The 18,893-nt window shown below is 42.0% G+C and overlaps 2 protein-coding genes across 2 annotated transcripts in view; one reads left to right on the top strand and one right to left on the bottom strand.

Moving 5' to 3' along the window:
- Positions 1-17,560, bottom strand: part of spg21 (SPG21 abhydrolase domain containing, maspardin) — a 30,367-nt gene extending 12,807 nt beyond the window's left edge. The window contains exons 1-5 of the mRNA XM_088991767.1: positions 17,438-17,560; positions 13,722-13,784; positions 10,614-10,775; positions 2,850-2,930; positions 2,268-2,413 (exon numbers count right to left, since the gene is read on the bottom strand). Coding sequence (XP_088847893.1) covers positions 2,268-2,413; positions 2,850-2,930; positions 10,614-10,775; positions 13,722-13,784; positions 17,438-17,470 — 485 coding nt within the window. The 5' untranslated portion in view covers positions 17,471-17,560. The remainder of the gene's footprint in view (positions 1-2,267; positions 2,414-2,849; positions 2,931-10,613; positions 10,776-13,721; positions 13,785-17,437) is intronic.
- A 558-nt stretch (positions 17,561-18,118) lies between these two features.
- Positions 18,119-18,893, top strand: part of efl1 (elongation factor like GTPase 1) — a 99,882-nt gene continuing 99,107 nt past the window's right edge. The window contains exons 1-2 of the mRNA XM_088991771.1: positions 18,119-18,359; positions 18,468-18,566. Of these exons, the coding sequence (XP_088847897.1) occupies positions 18,476-18,566 (91 nt within the window). The 5' untranslated portion in view covers positions 18,119-18,359; positions 18,468-18,475. The remainder of the gene's footprint in view (positions 18,360-18,467; positions 18,567-18,893) is intronic.

The following is an 18,893-nucleotide window of genomic DNA, read 5'->3' as shown; positions in this document are numbered from 1 at the left end:
CAAGAAAATAACAACAAAGCTGCTGCCAGGAGTAAGAGACTACATGACAGTAAACTAAAGTATTCTACCCTGTTGCCCGGTGATCGTGTTCTAGTTCGAAACTTAACCCCACGTGGAGGTTCAGGCAAACTGAGAAACCACTGGGAGGATGTTGTTCATACAGTGGTTCGTCAAGTCAGCAAAGACATTCCAGTTTATGAGCTAGAACCTGAGAGGGGGAAAGGCCGATCTAGGATACTCCACCGCAATCTCTTGATGCCATGTGATCATTTGCCATTAGAGACTTCACTACAGCCACAGTCAAAGAAAAAGTCCACTCGGCAAAGACCGAACAAGATGCCAGAGATGGATTCAGAAGAGGATGATGAGGAGGATGAGTATTATCCAGTGTTGCATCGCCAGAGCGCCCGACCAGACTCACCAGAACTGCAGGACGTGAGCTTCGTGGAGACAACCCACCATGATGACAATCAACTGGGGAATGAACAGCCGGGGACAGAGCCGGGAGCTGCGGAAGTTGACCAACCTCAAGAGGGCAACATTGGTCCGAAAAATGATCCACCTGTGACGGTGTGTCCCCCTTTTCCCCAGCCACCCCCCAGTAATTCTGATATTGGGGGAAATTAACGGCCACAACGAGAACACAGGAGACCCAAGGTGTGCACATATGATAGCCTTGGTTCGCCATCTTGTTACAATGTAGGGACAGTACCATGTTATGGTGAACAGACAATGCCTTGGATGCATGGTGCACACCCCTATTAAGCCACGGAGTACTACAGAGATGGTTAATCGACACTTCTGTTTGATAGCACAGTGAGATGGAAGCAAGAAGACCCCTGATGAGCCCTGATGAGTATAATTAAAACGGAATGTATGAAAAGAGTTCCAGTCTGTGAACTGTTGATTGTTATAATGTAAACAGAATGTATAAAAAGAGTTCCAGTCTGTAAACTGTTCATTATTATAGTTCATATTTGGATGCAGTTCATAATACCGTGGGTAATTGTTTTGGGCATGTCGTCCATTTAGGTATTTACTAGTATATATGTTGGGGACAACATCTATTTTGAGGGGGAGTATGTGACAGGTTGTAAAGTATCTTATTTCGTATTCTGGTTACATTCGCATAGTTATATTGGTTTACAAATGATATATATCTCATCTCATTTTCCGTACCGCTTATTCCTCATTAGGGTCGTGGGGGTTGCTGGAGCCTATCTCAGCTGTCTTCGGGCACAAGGCGGGGGACACCCTGAATTGGTTGCCAGCCAATCGCAGGGCACACAAAGACATACAACAGTCACTCTCACACTCACACCTAGGGACAATTTGGAGTGGTCAATCTGCCTGCCATGCATGTTTTTGGAGTGTGGGAGGAAACCGGAGGACCCGGAGAAAACCAACGCGGGTCCGGGGAGAACATGCAAACTCCACACAGGGAGGCCGGACCGGGACGCGAACCGGCGACCTCTGCACTGTCAAGCCGGTGTGCTAACCACTCGACTACCGGGACGCGAACCGGCGACCTCTGCACTGTCAAGCCGGTGTGCTAACCACTCGACTACCGGGCCGCTCCAAATGATATATATCGAAAAATTTTATTTAAACAAGGAACGCCTGCTTCGGTTAGTGTTTCGTGTCGGACCGATTTAGATTGTTGGACAGGAAGTTGTTGTGTGCATACGTTTGCATTACATCTGGGCATTCGAAGTAAACCACTGTTGAGTCAAGACGTATTTCACCGCTTGTCTTGTGGTTTTTTTTCTGGATCCCACAACATCGTATCTCCCTTACCATAGTGGAGAGCGCAACATGTTTGCAAATGCAGCAGGTGTGACAGAACATTTCATAGACTACATGAAGACATTTGAATATTGATCCCTAGTTATTCATAAATTGCATTGGAATATAAGGCGCACAGAGGTCGGCTTTTGAGAAATTTGCTTTTAGTCTGCCTTATAGTGCGGAAAATACGGTACTCTATAATTTCAACTGTGTGGTTTGAAACTAGGTGAAAATAAATCGGAATTCATGTTTATTATTATATTCATAAACGAGCATGGTTTTCATCCAAGTCATATCATATTATTTTTTTTGTATTTATCCGGTCCCTAAAAATATTGTCAGACATTTAAGCGGTCTATGGGGAAAAACATGTTGGGGAGCGCTGACCTAGGTCTCAATTATTACACGGCTTGCCCAGTGCGAGTACGCCCTGAATCACATGTTACATTATCAATCAGCAAGAGATATTGAGGGAAAACCTGTTTGCGGTCCACGTCTGGTTGAAGATGGAAGTATCGCTGAATGAATTACACAGTATCAAAGAGTGCACCCTGGGGGACATGCATGAGACCTCTGCAAACTTCTGGGCCAGGAAGCCACCCAAGGATGCACCAAAAAGATGAACCTTGATCAGGTCAAGACAGAATTATCATTCGATTAAAAAAGAAAAGTATGTATTTAATAATCAAAATACAAATGGTTATATCTTGCTATGGTTTTTACTGACTTTTCATTAAAAAGTTTGCATGGTTTTACAATTTGTGAACTTGGTCAGATTTATTGAAAGTAGTACATGATTCGATTACTGGAATTTTTGTCAACTCACAAATAACGCAATAATTTCATTTGCAGGCAGGGGTTTGGCAGGCGCTCTATGAAACAAAAGTATTTGCATATACAGGCAACTAAAAAGTAACATATTCATAATCGCCCATTTTAACCAAAAATTTAAAAATGGCAGAGCTCACAAATAAGTAAACATGGAAAAAAGGTTCATGACAGTATACACATTGGTGGGAGACAACGTGATTAAAGGGCCCAAGAAAGAAACAGAATCTTACTTTATCTAACTGCAGATGATCGAGAAGTTTCCGAAATCCATCACAGAACTCCATGAGATCCCAGTACACCGGATACTGAAGCTGAAACACAGATATATATATATATATATATATATATATATTAGTTTATACAATGATTTAACAACAACAGAAACTAAAACAAAGTGCTTAATATGGACAAGTATCATATACATATACTTGTTCGGAGGCGTCGGTCCTTTAAAGGACAACCGACGCCTCCGGTCAAGTTGTGTCCATAATTTGTAAAATCGCTTCAAATGACTTCTACTGAGCGTATTTTACAAAGATTCCACCGCATATAGCTATGTTTTACGTTTTAAGACTCGCGCTGAATATTCCGGAAGTCTTGTTTTTGAGTTGGTGACGAGTCCTCACGTCACGGAAGGAACGCCCCTGACGTAGAAAGGACACATTGTAGCAGTCCTTTCATCACGTCAATGCATTTTGCGGTACTTTGTTTGGTCTGAAGACTGAGTGTTGATCCGTGTTGATGGCGAAATTAGAAGGAAAACATAAATAACGCTTTGGTGAATCGTTGTGTGTTGCACCGAGCATCTATTTGATATTCACTGACAAAAATTCTAAGGAAATATCAGCCCGTTTCCACTGAGCTTTGTCGCCATCTTCTGCCTCTTTTGGGTGCTACATTTCCCCCCCAGATACCTCAAAATGACACGGAATAAATTCTTTAATCGATTGCAAACATGTATGCCTTCCTCTTCAGAACTATTTGAATCATATTCATAAATAGATCAGTAACAAGAAAGCATATTCTCTGAATCTGAAGCCATTTTTTTGATTCTCGAGCAAGGCAAGACGTCTTGGCATTACACCATGAACAAGGGGGCGGGACCTTTTGAAACTGGTCACTTCCGGTTTCAAATTGAAGTTGTTTTTAGACACTCTAAGTCATTTTTATTGGTGTTTTGCATTTGACTAAAAATATCATACTGCGTGTTTTGGGTATTTTAGATGCTATAAAACATTTTTCTGATCTCAGTAAGGAAACAAAAAAGTGATGTCGGTTGTCCTTGTGTTTGGTGTTTGAACACACCAAATTGTCCCTAGGTGTAAGTGTGAGCATGGATGGTTGATCATTTGTGTGTGATGGCAACCGGTTCAAGGCGTCCACCGTCAATGCATGAAGATGGCTGGGATAGGCTCCAGCATCCCCGCAACCCATGTGAGGATAGGTGGATCAGAATGAGAATCACGAAACACTGGACGTGATGTTATTCTGTCCATTTGTGCCAATGGATGGTCCTCACATGAGATTAGCCTTGATGTTGAGAGTGGTGTGGGAGCTGTGCCTCAGGGATGGGAGGTTGATAGAGAGAGATAGAGATAGAGAAATAGAGAGAGAGAGAGAGAGAGAGAGAGATAGATAGATAGATAGATAGATAGATAGATAGATAGATAGATAGATAGATAGATAGATAGATAGATAGATAGATAGATAGATAGATAGATAGATAGATAGATAGATAGAAAGAGGTAGAGATAGAGGTAGAGATAGAGATAAAGAGGTAGCGAGCTAGAGAGGTAGAGAGATAGAGAGGTAGATAGGTAGGTAGAGAGGTAGATAGGTAGGTAGAGAGGTAGAGATAGAGATAGAGAGAGAGTTAGGGAGAGAGAGATAGATAGAGAGAGAGAGAGAGAGAGAGAGAGAGAGAGAGAGAGAGAGAGAGATACAGATAGAGATAGATAGAGAGAGATAGAGAGATAGAGATAGAGAGATCGAGAGATAGACAGGGAGAGAGATAGATAGAGATAGATAGATAGATAGATAGATAGATAGATAGATAGATAGATAGATAGATAGATAGAGATATATATATAGAGAGATAGAGATAGAGAGAGATAGACAAAGAGAGAGAGAGAGAGAGAGAGAGAGAGAGAGAGAGAGAGAGAGAGAGAGAGAGAGAGAGAGAGAGAGAGAGAGAGAGAGAGAGAGAGAGAGAGAGAGAGAGAGAGAGAGAGAGAGAGAGAGAGAGAGAGAGAGAGAGAGAGAGAGAGAGAGAGAGAGAGAGAGAGAGAGAGATCGATAGGGAGATAGAGAGAGATAGAGAGAAGAGAATCATGAAACACTGGACGTGATGTTATTCTGTCCATTTGTGCCAATGGATGGTCCTCACATGAGATTAGCCTCGATGTTGAGAGTGGTGTGGGAGCTGTGCCTCAGGGATGGGAGTTTGTGGATTTGGGACACATCGTCAGTAGTGTGCCAAAGAATCATTGGGTGTTTCGGCCTTTTAATCACTAGACACCCTCATCGATGGTGGCCAGCGACAGGTTGATCACGCCCGCGCTTGTGTCCCATGCCCAATCAGATGTTGAGAAGCTGGTGGGGGGGAGGGGTGTTGTGTCTTAGGTTGCTGTTCTATGAGCCCAACAAGGGTCCTTCCTCTTCATCCAGATCCACTGGCTGCTTCTTTCTGCGGCTTCAGAGACTGATCTAACTGTGTGCCGCCGAGCCTGTCCGTGGATACCCAGGTCTTTTAGCAGCCTGATGGTGGAGGAAGCCACAAACCCTCTGCATCCAACTTCCATTGGATATGCCTTGGTTTTGCAATCCCCGCTGTTGCGCATCCACTGTGAGTTCTGTGTAGCGCAGCTTCTTGCGCTCATAGGCCTCTTCAACAGAGTTCTCCCACGGGACTGTGAGTTCTGTAGACAGCCTTGAGTGAAGGGGACCAGAGCACCAAGTCTGGTCTGAGGGTGGTGGCTGCAATCTCAGCTGGGAAAACCAATTGCTGGCCAATGTCAACCGCATCTCCCAATCGCGGGCCCTGGATAGCTGTCCAACTTCTGGTTTGGCAGTAGGTTGGTTGGGCTTTTCCTGTCCCTCTCGGATGAAAACAAATGGTGCTGTGTTGGACAAGGAGTTGATGGTATTCCTCTTGCTCTCAAGGATAATTGCCAAACTCTTCAGGACCTGGTTGTGCCTCCAGGTGTAGCGGCCTTGTGTCAGGCTGGTCTGACAACCGGTCAGGATGTGTTTGAGAGTTCCTGGAGTTCGACAGAGGTCACAGGTTGGATCTTCGCCATACCATTGGTGGAGGTTTTTTGGAGATGGGAGCACATCATTGATAGCTCTGATGATGAAGCTGATGTTGCTTGCCTCCATTTCCCAGAGATCCCTCCAGCTGAGCTTTCTCTTCTCCAGGCCTTCCTACCTCATCCATTGTCCCTGCTTGGAAAGAGAGACAGCCTGTGCAGTTCTTTCAGCTTCCTCTTGGTGGTGCACCTCTGCCGTCGCCATTTTTCTTCTTTCCGATGTTGAAGCCTTACGCCAAGAAGGTTTGTTTGTAAGGCCAAACCCCCCTCTTCCAAGCTGAACGTTTCCCACAATGTCGCTGTGCCCCAGGGCTGCTGTGGCCTGCTGCACTGCAATGGATGGCGTCCATTTCCGTCCAGTTGGGGGGGGGGGGGGGGAGCTTGACTGATCTTCCGGTCTCTGGAGTCTGTGAGGGTGATCTGAAGTCTCACTTTAGCGCACCTGTACTCTTCGGTGAGGCTTGTGATTGGAAGCTCAAGGACCCCTTTGCCATGAAGGCCGATGTTGGACAGACAGCGTGGAACACCAAGCCAGTTTTTCACATATCTAGTGATGGCTCGCTCCAGCTTCTCCACAGTTTAGAGTGGGACCTCATAGACTGTGAGTGGCCACATTACCCGAGGGAGAAGTCCAAACTGCAGACACCAGAACTTGAGCTTTCCAGGCAGCTGAGTCTTGTTGATGTTTTCAAGACTATTGGTGATGTCCTGCTTTAGTTGCTGTACTTGATCTTTGTCTCTGAGGCTTGCATTGTACCACCTGCCCAGGCTTTTGACCGGTTCCTCAGACACCGTTGGTATTGTGTCATCACCAATGCAGAACTTCACATTTTTTAGCTGTCCCTTGACGATTGAGATGCTGCGTGACTTGTTCGGCTTGATTTTCATCCGGGCCCATTCGTTTTCCAAGTAGCCGCCTGGTGCAAGCTGCGGTAGTGGTCAAGGTGGTCATGTCATCTATGTATGCCCGGATAGGTGGGAGATGGATCCCATTCCTTGTTCGCTCACCTCCCACCACCCACCTTGAGGCCCTGATGATGACCTCCATGGCCATTGTGAAGGCCAGGGGTGAAATCGTACAACCTGCCATGATGCCGACTTCTACACGCTGCCATGATGTTGTGAAGTCAGGTTTTGTGAAGCAGAGTTGCAGGTCTTCGAAGTAGGCTTTTACCAAGGCAGTAATGGGTACATGGAACATGTACCCATTACTGCTTACATTAACATGGAAGAAGTTGAAGGATTCCCAGAGAAGGTTATGGGGAACTGAGCCAAAGGCATTGGCCAGGTCGAGGAAGATGACATGAACATCTCTCTTGTCTTTCTTTGCCGCTTGGATTTGGTGGTGATCATACTAGTGTGCTCCAAGCAACCAGAGAACCCAGGGATGCCAGCCTTCTGTACAGATGTATCGACGTACTTGTTCTTCTCCAGGTAGGTGGAAAGTCTCCGTGCTAAAACATTGAAGAAGATTTTCCCCTCAACGTTGAGAAGGCTAGTTGGCCGGAATTGACTGATGTCTACCGCATCCTTCTTCTTGGGAATTAGTACGCCTCCGGCCCTCCGCCATGCCTTTGGTATTATCCCTTTCTGCCACACAATCCTCATGAGTCTCCAAAGATAACGCAGAACATCTGGTGCGTTCTTGTAGAGCTTATATGGAACTCCATATTGCCCCGGGGCTGATCTTGCACGCCGTACTGTATTGTCCACTCCCTTCCATTTTGGAGGGCCAGTCTTGAGGTTGAATTCTGGTGGTTCAATAGGGGGGATGTCATGTGGGATAGCTAGTTTTTCCTGCCTTTTTGTGTCCTGGTGGACCTTTTCCAGATGCTTTTCAAGTTCCTGCTTGGAGGTTTTCAGGATTCCGCTTTTGTCCTTCGCGAAGAGGTCTTTGACAAACTTGAAGGGTTTTTTTATAGAACCGTGTTCTTGTGTGTTCCTTGTTCTTGCGAAGTTTTCTGCCCTTCGTAAGGTTGCCAACCGGCATTTGATGTCCCCTTGGAGCAGTATGAGACCTTCTTTCTCTGCATCAGAGGCCTTCTTCCACTGTTTTCGCAGGTCCCTTCTTTCTCTGACCAGTCTGTCTATCTCTTGCTGCCTCCTGGATTTGGTTGGTGGTGATCTTGCTTTGGCGGTTTTCCGGATGTACACTCCAAAGCGCTCCTCCCCGTAGTGATAGATGATGTCACCAATATTTTCCAGCTTTTTCTCTGCTGTGCCCACTTGTTGTTCCAAGATTTTGGTCAGATCGTTATTGACGGTTTCCCACTCGATAGCTTTTGGCCACTTGGTCTGTGCCCTTTGATCTTGTCCTCCTTGGGAGGACTGTGTGGTTGGGTGGGCTCTTCCACCTTTCGTTCTGTAAGTGCATTACCATCGTCCTTGACAGGGGTGTAGACGCTCTGCGAACTTTGGTTGTCGTCCCGTCGCTGTGCTTCACTCGACTTATTTGACGTCTGACTTCGTAAGAAATATTGGTCAATGCGAGGCCCTTGTCTCTGCTTTCCCAAGCACTGTCTCTTCCCTTGGTGGATCTTTAACCCGATAGCTGATGTTACTTTTGCCCAGCCACAGACGCACACCTTGAGCGAGTATCCTAATGCCGTTGTCTCATGTGCCATGTTCTTGCTCGTACTCAAGTTCGTTCCTGGGTCGGTAACCGTGTTGTCAGTCGTTGAGCCATCTTGCGCTCCCGCTCTCGCAGGCTCGAGGGGTATCTTTCTCTGTATTCTTTCTGTAGCATTTAACGGGTCCAACAAACTGAACCAGCGTTGGTGACTGCCACCATGGGTAGCTAGCCCATGACATCCCCAGTGGGGTCTATTCCTTCCTGTCAGCGGTCTTTCCAAGCTGTCACACAGACTTTCCTATGTTGTCAGCTGTCCTTTCACAGCAGTCATTGGATAACATCCAGATACTAAGAATCACGAAACACTGGACGTGATGTTATTCTGTCCATTTGTGCCAATGGATGGTCCTCACATGAGATTAGCCTTGATGTTGAGAGTGGTCTGGGAGCTGTGCCTCAGGGATGGGAGGTTGTGAATTTGGGACCCATCATCAGTAGTGAGAGAGATATACATATATATAGAGAGAGAGATATAGAGAGATAGAGAGAGATAGAGAGAGAGATAGAGAGCGATAGATAGGGAGAGAGAGAGAGAGAGAGAGAGAGAGAGAGAGAGAGAGAGAGAGAGAGAGAGAGAGAGAGAGAGAGAGAGAGAAAGAGAGAGAGAGAGAGAGAGAGAGCGATAGAGAGGAAATAGATGGAAGGAAGAAAGACAATCTGAACCATGCGCTCGATTTTCGCATTAACATGAAGGAGAAAGAACAATCCATCATTCCAGGAGTCATTATGTTTTAAACAGAATACGGTGATACCTTGGCTTATGAACTTAATTGGTTCCCAGAAAGAGGGAGTAAGGCAAAAGGTGTGTATTCCAAACATTAATTTCCCATAGGAAACCATTAAAATGAGAATAATCTGTTCCCAGGTCCCCATAAAACATAATGTTTGACTAAATAAGCCTTAAAACTACACAGAATGCACTATGTAATGTGCTATGATATTAAAGAAATAAACTTCACTTTGTAATAAAGTCGTTTTATTTACCTTTGTGATGGTCGTTGATGGCTTGATGGAATGGAGTGACCGGTTTCATCAGCATTAAACATTTGATGAGGAACGTAGCCTTCTTCTTCCACCATCTTGAGGAATGATTCCTTGTAAGCTTTGGCAGCTTTATCGTCAGAACTGGCTGCCTCGACGACACTTAAAGTTCTCGAACCGTCCGTGGCGAGCCTTGAAATCATCAATGGATGACGCACTTCCAGGTTACCTCTTGATGATATCCAAGTGAAGTTGCCATGCTTTCTCTGCGATACTTTTACCGAGTTCCTCATCAATTGTGTTCTGTTTAGCTGGGTTGATAGCTTTTTGCATAACATGTCTCAAGGAGGTCCAGGTTGTACATCTTGGAAGTTGTGATATTGCAACAGCAACAGTAACAGATGCAGGCTGACACACTAGAAACTTCATTAATAGCTGGTTCTCTTGTCTTTTCTGTTCAAATTGTACAGATGGCTTGTTCGAGTTATTTGTGGAGCTTGATTGATGGGATATTTTAACCTTGCAGTCTATACACTGCCTTTGAATGATCAATAAAGTTGAAACAAGTCCAAATTTGACTGTGTTTTCTATCAATTTTCTCACTCTCTGTCTCTGGCTACTCTGTCTTTCTGCCTATCCTGTTTTATGTGCTGCTCTGTGCCCTCAGTGCTGCGTGTGTCCCCTCCCTCCTCTACCACGGATCTTGACCAATCACATGCAGCTTTAACCAAAGACTGGGGGCGGGGAATAGAGGACAAAAAAAAAAAAAAAAAAAAAAAAAAATCGGCTGCCATTTCTAGCTCCTTGTTAGGAGAACGGGCTCGTTCGCGAACGGCACATCACTCATTGTGATGCTCCGTGTCTCCCGAAAAATAGTTCATATGCCAAGATTATATTCTCGTGAATGTAACGTTCGTAAGGCAAAAGGTTCGTTAGCTAAAGCGTTCGTAAGACAAGGTATCGCTGTATTGATATGTGCACTCATTCATGAATCAAAGGGGAAAAAATCATTCTCAATAGGTGATTACAGCATGAGTAAAACATTTCTGTCGAATTCAATACAATTGACTCACAGATATAACTCTGTAGCCCCATCCCGTCAAAGCCAACATCTGTTGGAAGAACACCTCTGCGGTTCCACTGACAGGCGGAAGGAACATGATGGGACACCTGATGCTCTTGGGGCCGGCGTCATATAAGGACCACACTTTGCTATCATCATCATCAACAATAATCTGGAAAGACAAAAAGAGCAACAAGGTAGTGAAGAAAAATCATTATCTGCGGATGCATGATGCTTGAATGTGTGAAACAGTTCCATATTCATCTTCGACATTGCCTAATATAAAATATAGTATAATATAATGAAGCCTAATATAGTAAATAAAATGTTATTTTGCTGATATGACAATTGCTGTTCAGTAAAGAAAATATTCTTCATTCATACAAGTGACCAGTACAGCTGTCCGCGCGCAGGATTGTTGCTGATGTCGTCGACGTGGAAATACCTATTTAATTCATCCAGCCGATTGTGCGTAAAGCGTTCACTTATTCCAGTGGATTTGAGTAATGGATCTTTGGTGAAAAATGTATCCTGGTCGGGTACAACAATTATCCCCATAATAATTTGCACTGCGAAATATGCACGTATCTCCTGTGCTGTTGTGTCGGTCCAGTATGGATCCATGCAACCCTTCTGCTCCTGTATCCTCTTTGCGTAATTGTTCGTTTCTGTGGCGATGTAGTCAAACAGTTCTTCAGGAAACAGTTGTTCAAAAAATGTAATTCTATTTTATCACTACCTAATTCACTAGTAGGCCCAACACTTTGTACAAACTCATTTTTGTTTACGTCCGTCAGCTGTTTGGATTGGATTGGATATGCCTTTATTCGTCTCACAGTGGAGAAATTTACATTTCACAGCAGCAAAGTGATGAAAGTGATGAAAGTAGAAAAACAAAATACATGAGCTGCTGGAAAGGCAGCCACTCTCGCGGTGCCGTCTTGAAGTCAAAAGAACAAAAAAAAACTAAATAACAAATAATATGACAGCATAGAGACACTATGACAAAACAAAGACACAGAGAGACATTCATCCTTCAAAACTTGCTGTACCCTCTTTGTGATGACATGAAGCAGTTCTAGATGAAAGAGGAGGGATCAAAGCGTCTTTCCACCAGTGGATCAGGGACATCATGGTGGAATGTGCACGTCCACTACAAGCTAAATGTTGAAAGCAAACACGCAGCTGCAGCATCCATTGACGAAAAGAGATTGTCTCACATCTCCTCTGCGGGACTCTATTGCAACATCGCCGTCACCATTGCTTTCCAACGAGTCGTTATAGTCTTCTTCACTGCTCAACTCGCTAATATCTAAATCAGAATCATTTAATGACTGTTCTATATTGATTTTAGCACAGTTTTCCTCAGCTTTTCGAACATCATCCACTGTAAATCCATCAAAGTCAGACTCGTTATCGCTCGAGAAATGGGACGCAATGTTTCCAGGTCTTACCAAATCTGGTTCGATTTGCAGACGTTCGTACTATTTATACCACTGAACTTTGCCGAAGATACAAAGGTCAAGACACGTGTAAACTATGTTTCTATTGGCTGAAATGTTCGGGAAAGACCGGAAACGAATGAGTCTCGACCAAGTTTTTTTTAAATTGATTTTTTTAGAACAGTTAGAAAAGGGAGAACATGGTCACATTGAGCATCATCTGGTCAAGACATCAAAACAAAACAGATCACATAACCATCTCAATAGACATTTTACATTTCTTGCAATTCTGCTGATGCAATGTCCTGTTCACTGTGCCATATAAGAAAGAAAAGTAAACAAATAATGAAAAGAAGAAAAAAAATAACAGCAATACAAATGAAAATAATGAATAATAGTAATTATAATAGCAATCATTAACAATTTTGGTCTTGAGTTGGGGTTCATAGGTTAACTTAAATATCGTTATAAGCACTTAGGTTGCTGTAAAATTTTCCCAGGTATCCCATAGTCTCTCAAATTTATCTCGCTTGCCTCGGACAATGAATGTAATCTTTTCCATTTCATAAATTTCACCTCCCACCTTAATCCAGTCTTTGACTGTTGGGGGTTCTTTTGTTAGCCATCTCCTCGTGATTGCTTTCCTGCTTGCTAACAGCACGATGTTGTATATGTATTTCTGGGCAGAATTAATAATTAAATTAGATTCCAGTCCCAGATACAGGGCTTCAAAGGTTGGAGGAACCACTTTTCCCACAATCCTACCCACTGTCATTCTTGTTTCTTTCTAGTATTTGGAGATGACCGGGCATTCCCAAAAAAACATGATAATGTGACGCTTTGTTGTTGCCAATCCTTGCGCATGCCCTTGAGCCGGAACTCTAAAAAAATTGACAATGTTCTTTCACCCAAATTCTTTCCAAGACCAATCAGTGTTTTTAACATCTACTCACAGCCTGCCAGTCGTCGGCATCCTGCATTATTTGTTATTGGTCCAACCCGACTGGAGGCGTGACTCGGGATACGCAGAAGTAAAAACACAACGACTGTAGGCGTTTGCCGGGAGGAATGAGTTAAGACAATTACTCAACGAGAAAGTCTCAGGTCTCGTGGCAGTTACCATACACCAGACAAAGGAAAAAAACTTTCAAAAACAAAAGGACCAGCACACGGTCAACCCGTGTGCTGAAACAACTTTAAGACAAAGAGGTAATTAGAAATGATGAAAGCATTGAAGCACAGAAAAAAAATCATCCCCTGGGAAGTTTACCCATATTCAGTGCAGTCATGTTTGAGGATTGGGCAAACATAAGAAAAGAATAAAACGAATAAAGAACCATCATATTCTGATTCTGATCAATGGCTTGATGGACAACCAAGAGATAATGATTTTCAATTTTACACGCCATTGAACTATTCAGACACTTAACAGTTCATCTTTTTTTCCTTAATCACGCAAAATAACTGATTTGCTAAATCATGTGGATTATAATCCTTGAATGACTCCATTTTAATAAACCACGGTTGGGAAATGAACTGTCAAAAATGTGAGATTGATTTCACTAAAACAGAGAAGAAATACAAAAAAAAAATTGTAGATCTATAAAAACTCCAGTGTTTGGTGAATAATTCATATATGCATTATAATTTGAAACGCAGTACAGGTATACACTTACTTTTTTTAGGGGAACAGTGCTTCTGAACCAGTTATAGTCTGGAGAATCTTTGATTTCTTCCATCTGTTGAACATATTAAGGAGAAATAAATAAGAAAACATTATTTGATTTAGATGAGAGAAATTTCCAAATTTTAGCAGCAAAAATATGAAAGGGATAAAGTAGAAGACGGTAGATAGAGAGAAAGAGAGAGATAGATAGGGGTAGGGGGTAACGAGAGTGCGAGAGAGCTAGAGAGCTAGAGATCTAGAGAGCTAAATAGATAGATAGATAGATAGATAGATAGATAGATAGATAGATAGATAGATAGATAGATAGATAGATAGATAGATAGATAGATAGATAGATAGATAGATAGACAAAGAAGTACAGATGATGTGACGGCTGAAGAAACCTTTTCACTGATAGAAGACAAAAAGTATATGAATAAATACAAAATCTAAAAATAACCATATTAAAAAGGGGGGAGTTTGGATAAGTCCATCATCGCTGCTATCTGAGCTTGTGTTCTCCAATTGCCTATCTCCTCCAGAGTGTCCTGAGAAATGAAAACTTGAAAACTACAAATTGCAAAACTACAACCGCATTCCAGGTCTACACAATGGAAAATGAACACATTTTTCAATGCATGTGTACAATGCACCTAACCCAGGGGTGGGCAAACTTTTTGACTCGCGGGCCGCAATGGGTTCTAAAATTTGACAGAGGGGCCGGCCGGGCCAGGAGCATTTGGAGGGAGTGTTTGGGCCGGAAATACTAAACCTGAAGCATTAAAGGACAACCGACGCCTCTGGACAAGTTATGTCCATAATTTGTAAAATCACTTCAAATGACTTCGACTGAGCGTATTTTAATAAGATTCCACCGCATATAGCTATCGTTTACGTTTTAAGACGCGCGCTGAATATTCATGAAGTCTTGTTTTCGAGTTGATGACGATCCCCATGTGACGTCACGTTTGGAACGCCTCTGACCGAGAAAGCGACACACAATGCATTTTGCGGTACTTCATGTTGATCCGTGTTGATGGTAAAATTAGAAGGAAAACACATAAATAACGTGATGGTGAATCATTGTGTGTTGCACCAAGACTACTATTTGATACTAGTTGACACAAATTCCCAGCACACAAATCAGCCCATTTCCAACGGAGCTTGGGCGCCATCTTCTGCATTTTCTGGGTGCTACATTGCTGTCATTGACGGCTCGAATTGAAATGGGAGGACTCCTTGATTCAATTGCAAACATTTATGCTTTCCTCTTCAGAACGATTTGAATCCTATTCATAACTGGATGAGTAACAAGAAAGCATCTTCTCCGAATCTGAAGCCATTGTTTTGATTCTCGAGCAAGGCAAGACATCTTGGCGTGACATCACGAACAAGGGGGTGGGACCTTCTGAAACTGGCCATTTCCGGATTCATTTTGAAGTCATTTTTATTGGTGTTTTTCATTTGACTAAAAACATCAGCCTGTGTGTTTTGGGTATTTTAGATGCTATAAAACGTTTTTCTGATGTCAGTAGGAAACAAAAAAAATGGTGCCGGTTGTCCTTTAAACGGAGTGTGTACAAACCTCATAGCACAGTAAGAACACTACAACCCAATTTATTAACTGTCTTTCAAATGTGAAAAATATCCCTGATCAATTAATAAATTTGTCTCAAGCAATATGGAAGATATGGCATTTACAGACTATTTCGCAGATACTGGGAGGAGGAAATGGAAATAGATTAAAATAACATATGCACTGTGATTTATCAAGATTGCATCAGTTTCAATCGAAGGGGCAAAGTTAAGAAATCAACATTTATTGAAAAATGGAATCACTTTCAACATTCAAAACATATTATTACACAACGAAATCTTCAAGCTTCAATAATACCTACTTGTGTTAAATTCCGCCAAATCATAGATGGTTTGTCTTGACCGCGCCTCTACAAACTCTCCACTGACGCCGTCACCTTCACGCGCAAACAGTACACGTGTGCCGTGGCCAAGCACACAGACATAGGCTACCTGCAGTTGAAATTTGCATACTCGGCACGGCAGCCAATCAGAAGTCTGCTTCTTTCTTCCGGACTTTCGCAAGCGTTCTAAGGTTGTGCATTTGCATATCATTTTCCAAAATAGATGCACAGAAAGTCAGCCCAGAAGAAAGATTCAAAAGAAGCTAACAACATGTGTGACGCCACAAAACGTACATTTATATCAAACCGTGACTGTAAAGTGTACGTGAGAGTTATGTAAGGGGCTTAGTGGCTCGTAGCAAGCGATGCAAACATTGCATTGTGAACCACGGTGACAAATGACTACGGCGGCGAAATCTGCAGCCTTGTACATTTACCGTAAATTGAGCAAGGTAACATTAGTGTTAGGTACAGCCTTAATTAATGTAAAAAACTTAATACTTTGTGACGTTTGTTTTTTTGTGATTGCTGGTCTAATCGTGTTTTAAGTTGTGAAAAGCAGGGCAGTCAACTTTTCAGAGTTGTCTGCCCTTTTGTCCGCTACCTTTTTGTCACGAGTTTCAGACACTGTTTTTACTATAATTTGGACAAGTTCGGCGGGCCGGATTAAAAAGCCTAACGGGCCGTATGTGGCCCGCGGGCCGTAGTTTGCCCATGCCTGACCTAACACAATAACAATGGGTTTGAAGCGTACACCCAAATAACGACATACCATAATATTCCTTTTTTTCCCTGTTCAGAAGGATCTATTGCATAGCATTAAAAGATGGCACAAAATTTGATGGTTCGTATCAAAAGATGAATATCACAGTGAAGTTGAGAATTCCAGAAGAATTTATCAAAACGTATCTGGAAAAATGTCATCATCCAAGAATGATCCCCAAAAAACACTGCCAACACAACAAAGGACATCAAAAGGGAGAAAAAGTGAGCTGTCTCAGACTGGACAACTCAATCAAGAGAAATGCTATGTGGCAAGTTGATGGCGTGGTTTCTGAATTAAGTGCATGACGCCAAATTCATGATGTGGTGCATTTATGGAACTATTTTATTCGTTTGGTTTCTTTTCAGTTTTGTTCGAATTTCAGGATTGAAGTAACGTGTCTGCTACTGATGGCCGTATCTGTTCCTGGTGGGCATAGTATTTTATTGATATTGAATAAACATTTGACACAATTTGTGTATCTCAAAAATAAACTGAATACAATAAGTGTGAATTGTAAATTGAAGTACAATGTGTGTTAAACAACATATGTTGATCCATTTATTTTGTGAGCAAACCCGGAGTACATAGCTGCCGATGTAATGTTCATTTTTTATGGACAGTTTGCATACATTTACCCTTGAAACGTTTTTCACTTCAGTATTAGACTTCTCGATTAGGAATATTTATCAAAATGAAAAAAAACAGTGGTTTCCCATCCCCAAAACGGTTTGTTAAAATGTGAAATCATTAGGCCTGGGATCATGCATTAATTTACTTCATGTGTTAAAATGTGGTAAAAATCACATGCGCTCGTTTGATGCCTTTATGTTCTCGTTGAGCAAAGATATAGTCACCCTTCACAATAATTGTGCTACTTAATGTAAAATAAGTGGAATACGTGGTATGAGAGATACAAAAAAGCGACTCTTATAAGTTAAGTTTTGTGCTAACTAACAGCATTATACATCGTTACTTATTTACTCTTGAACAAATGTGACATGCAGGAATACAAGGGTATCGACTGTACGTATCTTGATTTACCATTTGGTTGCGGGTGTTGGCGAACGCATCCATTTTAAACAATTTAGTCGCCAACTTCGTCACATGACATACATTCGAAAGCTTCCGCAAACAATATCGTAATGTGTCTCTTTTCTTCGTTTAGGTAAATGACGCTTGCCAACCACGGTAAACTCACAATACCGTCACCTTTTGGCCTGCAATGTAAGTGTAGCATGAACGTCTGTCTCCTCTCTCGCTGTCTTTCTCTCTCACCCTTCTCTTTCTCTTTCTCTCTCTCAGAATATATAATAATAATAATAATAATAATAATAATAATAATAATAATAATAATAATAATAATAATAATAATAATACCTTTTATTTTAAGCGCCTGTCAAAGCTCTCAATGACACTTTACAGTCAGACAGAGACAGGATAGATACTATAATAAATAAAATAGAATTACAAATAGAATAAAATAAATAATTAATAAGTAATAAACAATTATTAAATGCATTAATTAATTATAAATATAATTACATACATAATAATAAATAATACGTTGACAATGAGATCCACCATCTGATGACAAAGGCAGTGTTGCAATTTCAAGATCATTTTAGACTCATAGTTGAAGCAAATTACCAGGCAGAGCAGTAATGCGCCGTGAACAGTTGACGCTGCCTAAAATGAGACAGAAGAAGAATATGAACTCAAACGTCATCCAGGTCTTTACCCCCGGAACATCAACATGGATTCTGGCGCTCCACGTGAATTTCAATACAGTCTCGCCTTATTTTACAGCTATCTAAATTATTTACTGCATGTTGCTGTGTATCCATGAAATGGTGTGAGGAATCATTTGAAGTCTTTTGATAATTTTAGATTGTTTCTCGTTGATATATCTACTCGGATCGCGATTTTACTTTACAGCGCCTGGCAATTCAGAGGAGAATCAAAGGTGTGTTTAAGTGCTACATTGGCAGCTTCCTTTCTCTTAACACTGTAGTGTCTTCGGTGTACTCTATTGTCATTGTCGGTCTCATTGTGTTATTATCTTTTGTTTTAGGGTTCGCAATGGGACATCCCAGTCTGGATTTGATCATTGAACTGCAGAAAAATCCAGCCAATATTAGAAACATTTGCATTTTGGCACATGTTGACCACGGTCAGTTTATTCCTTGGCATTTTCATGCATTTTAATGAGTTTGACAATGGGAACTAAGCAAATGAATTATCAAAATATCGTAATGCCACTCAGCGTGATGAAGCATACGCACATTCACTGTTATATAGGGTCAGTTTTTTAATAAACAAAAAACGTTGCAGTTAGCACATACATACAGGATTTGTTGTTTGCCACAACTCACGCCCAAGTTCATGTCATTAATCAGAATACATTTTATTCTAAGCGCCTTTCAAATTTCTCAAGGACACTTTTCAGTCACAGACAAGCATAGGTACTATAATAAGTCAAAGTCAGCTTTATTGTCAA

The sequence above is a fragment of the Hippocampus bargibanti genome, linkage group LG03 (genome assembly GCF_051943395.1).
Source record: "Hippocampus bargibanti isolate YZ-2025 linkage group LG03, ASM5194339v1, whole genome shotgun sequence".
NCBI classification, from domain to species: Eukaryota; Metazoa; Chordata; class Actinopteri; order Syngnathiformes; family Syngnathidae; genus Hippocampus; species Hippocampus bargibanti.
Note: the sequence above shows the minus strand (reverse complement) of the source record. Positions and strands in the feature narration are given on the sequence as shown.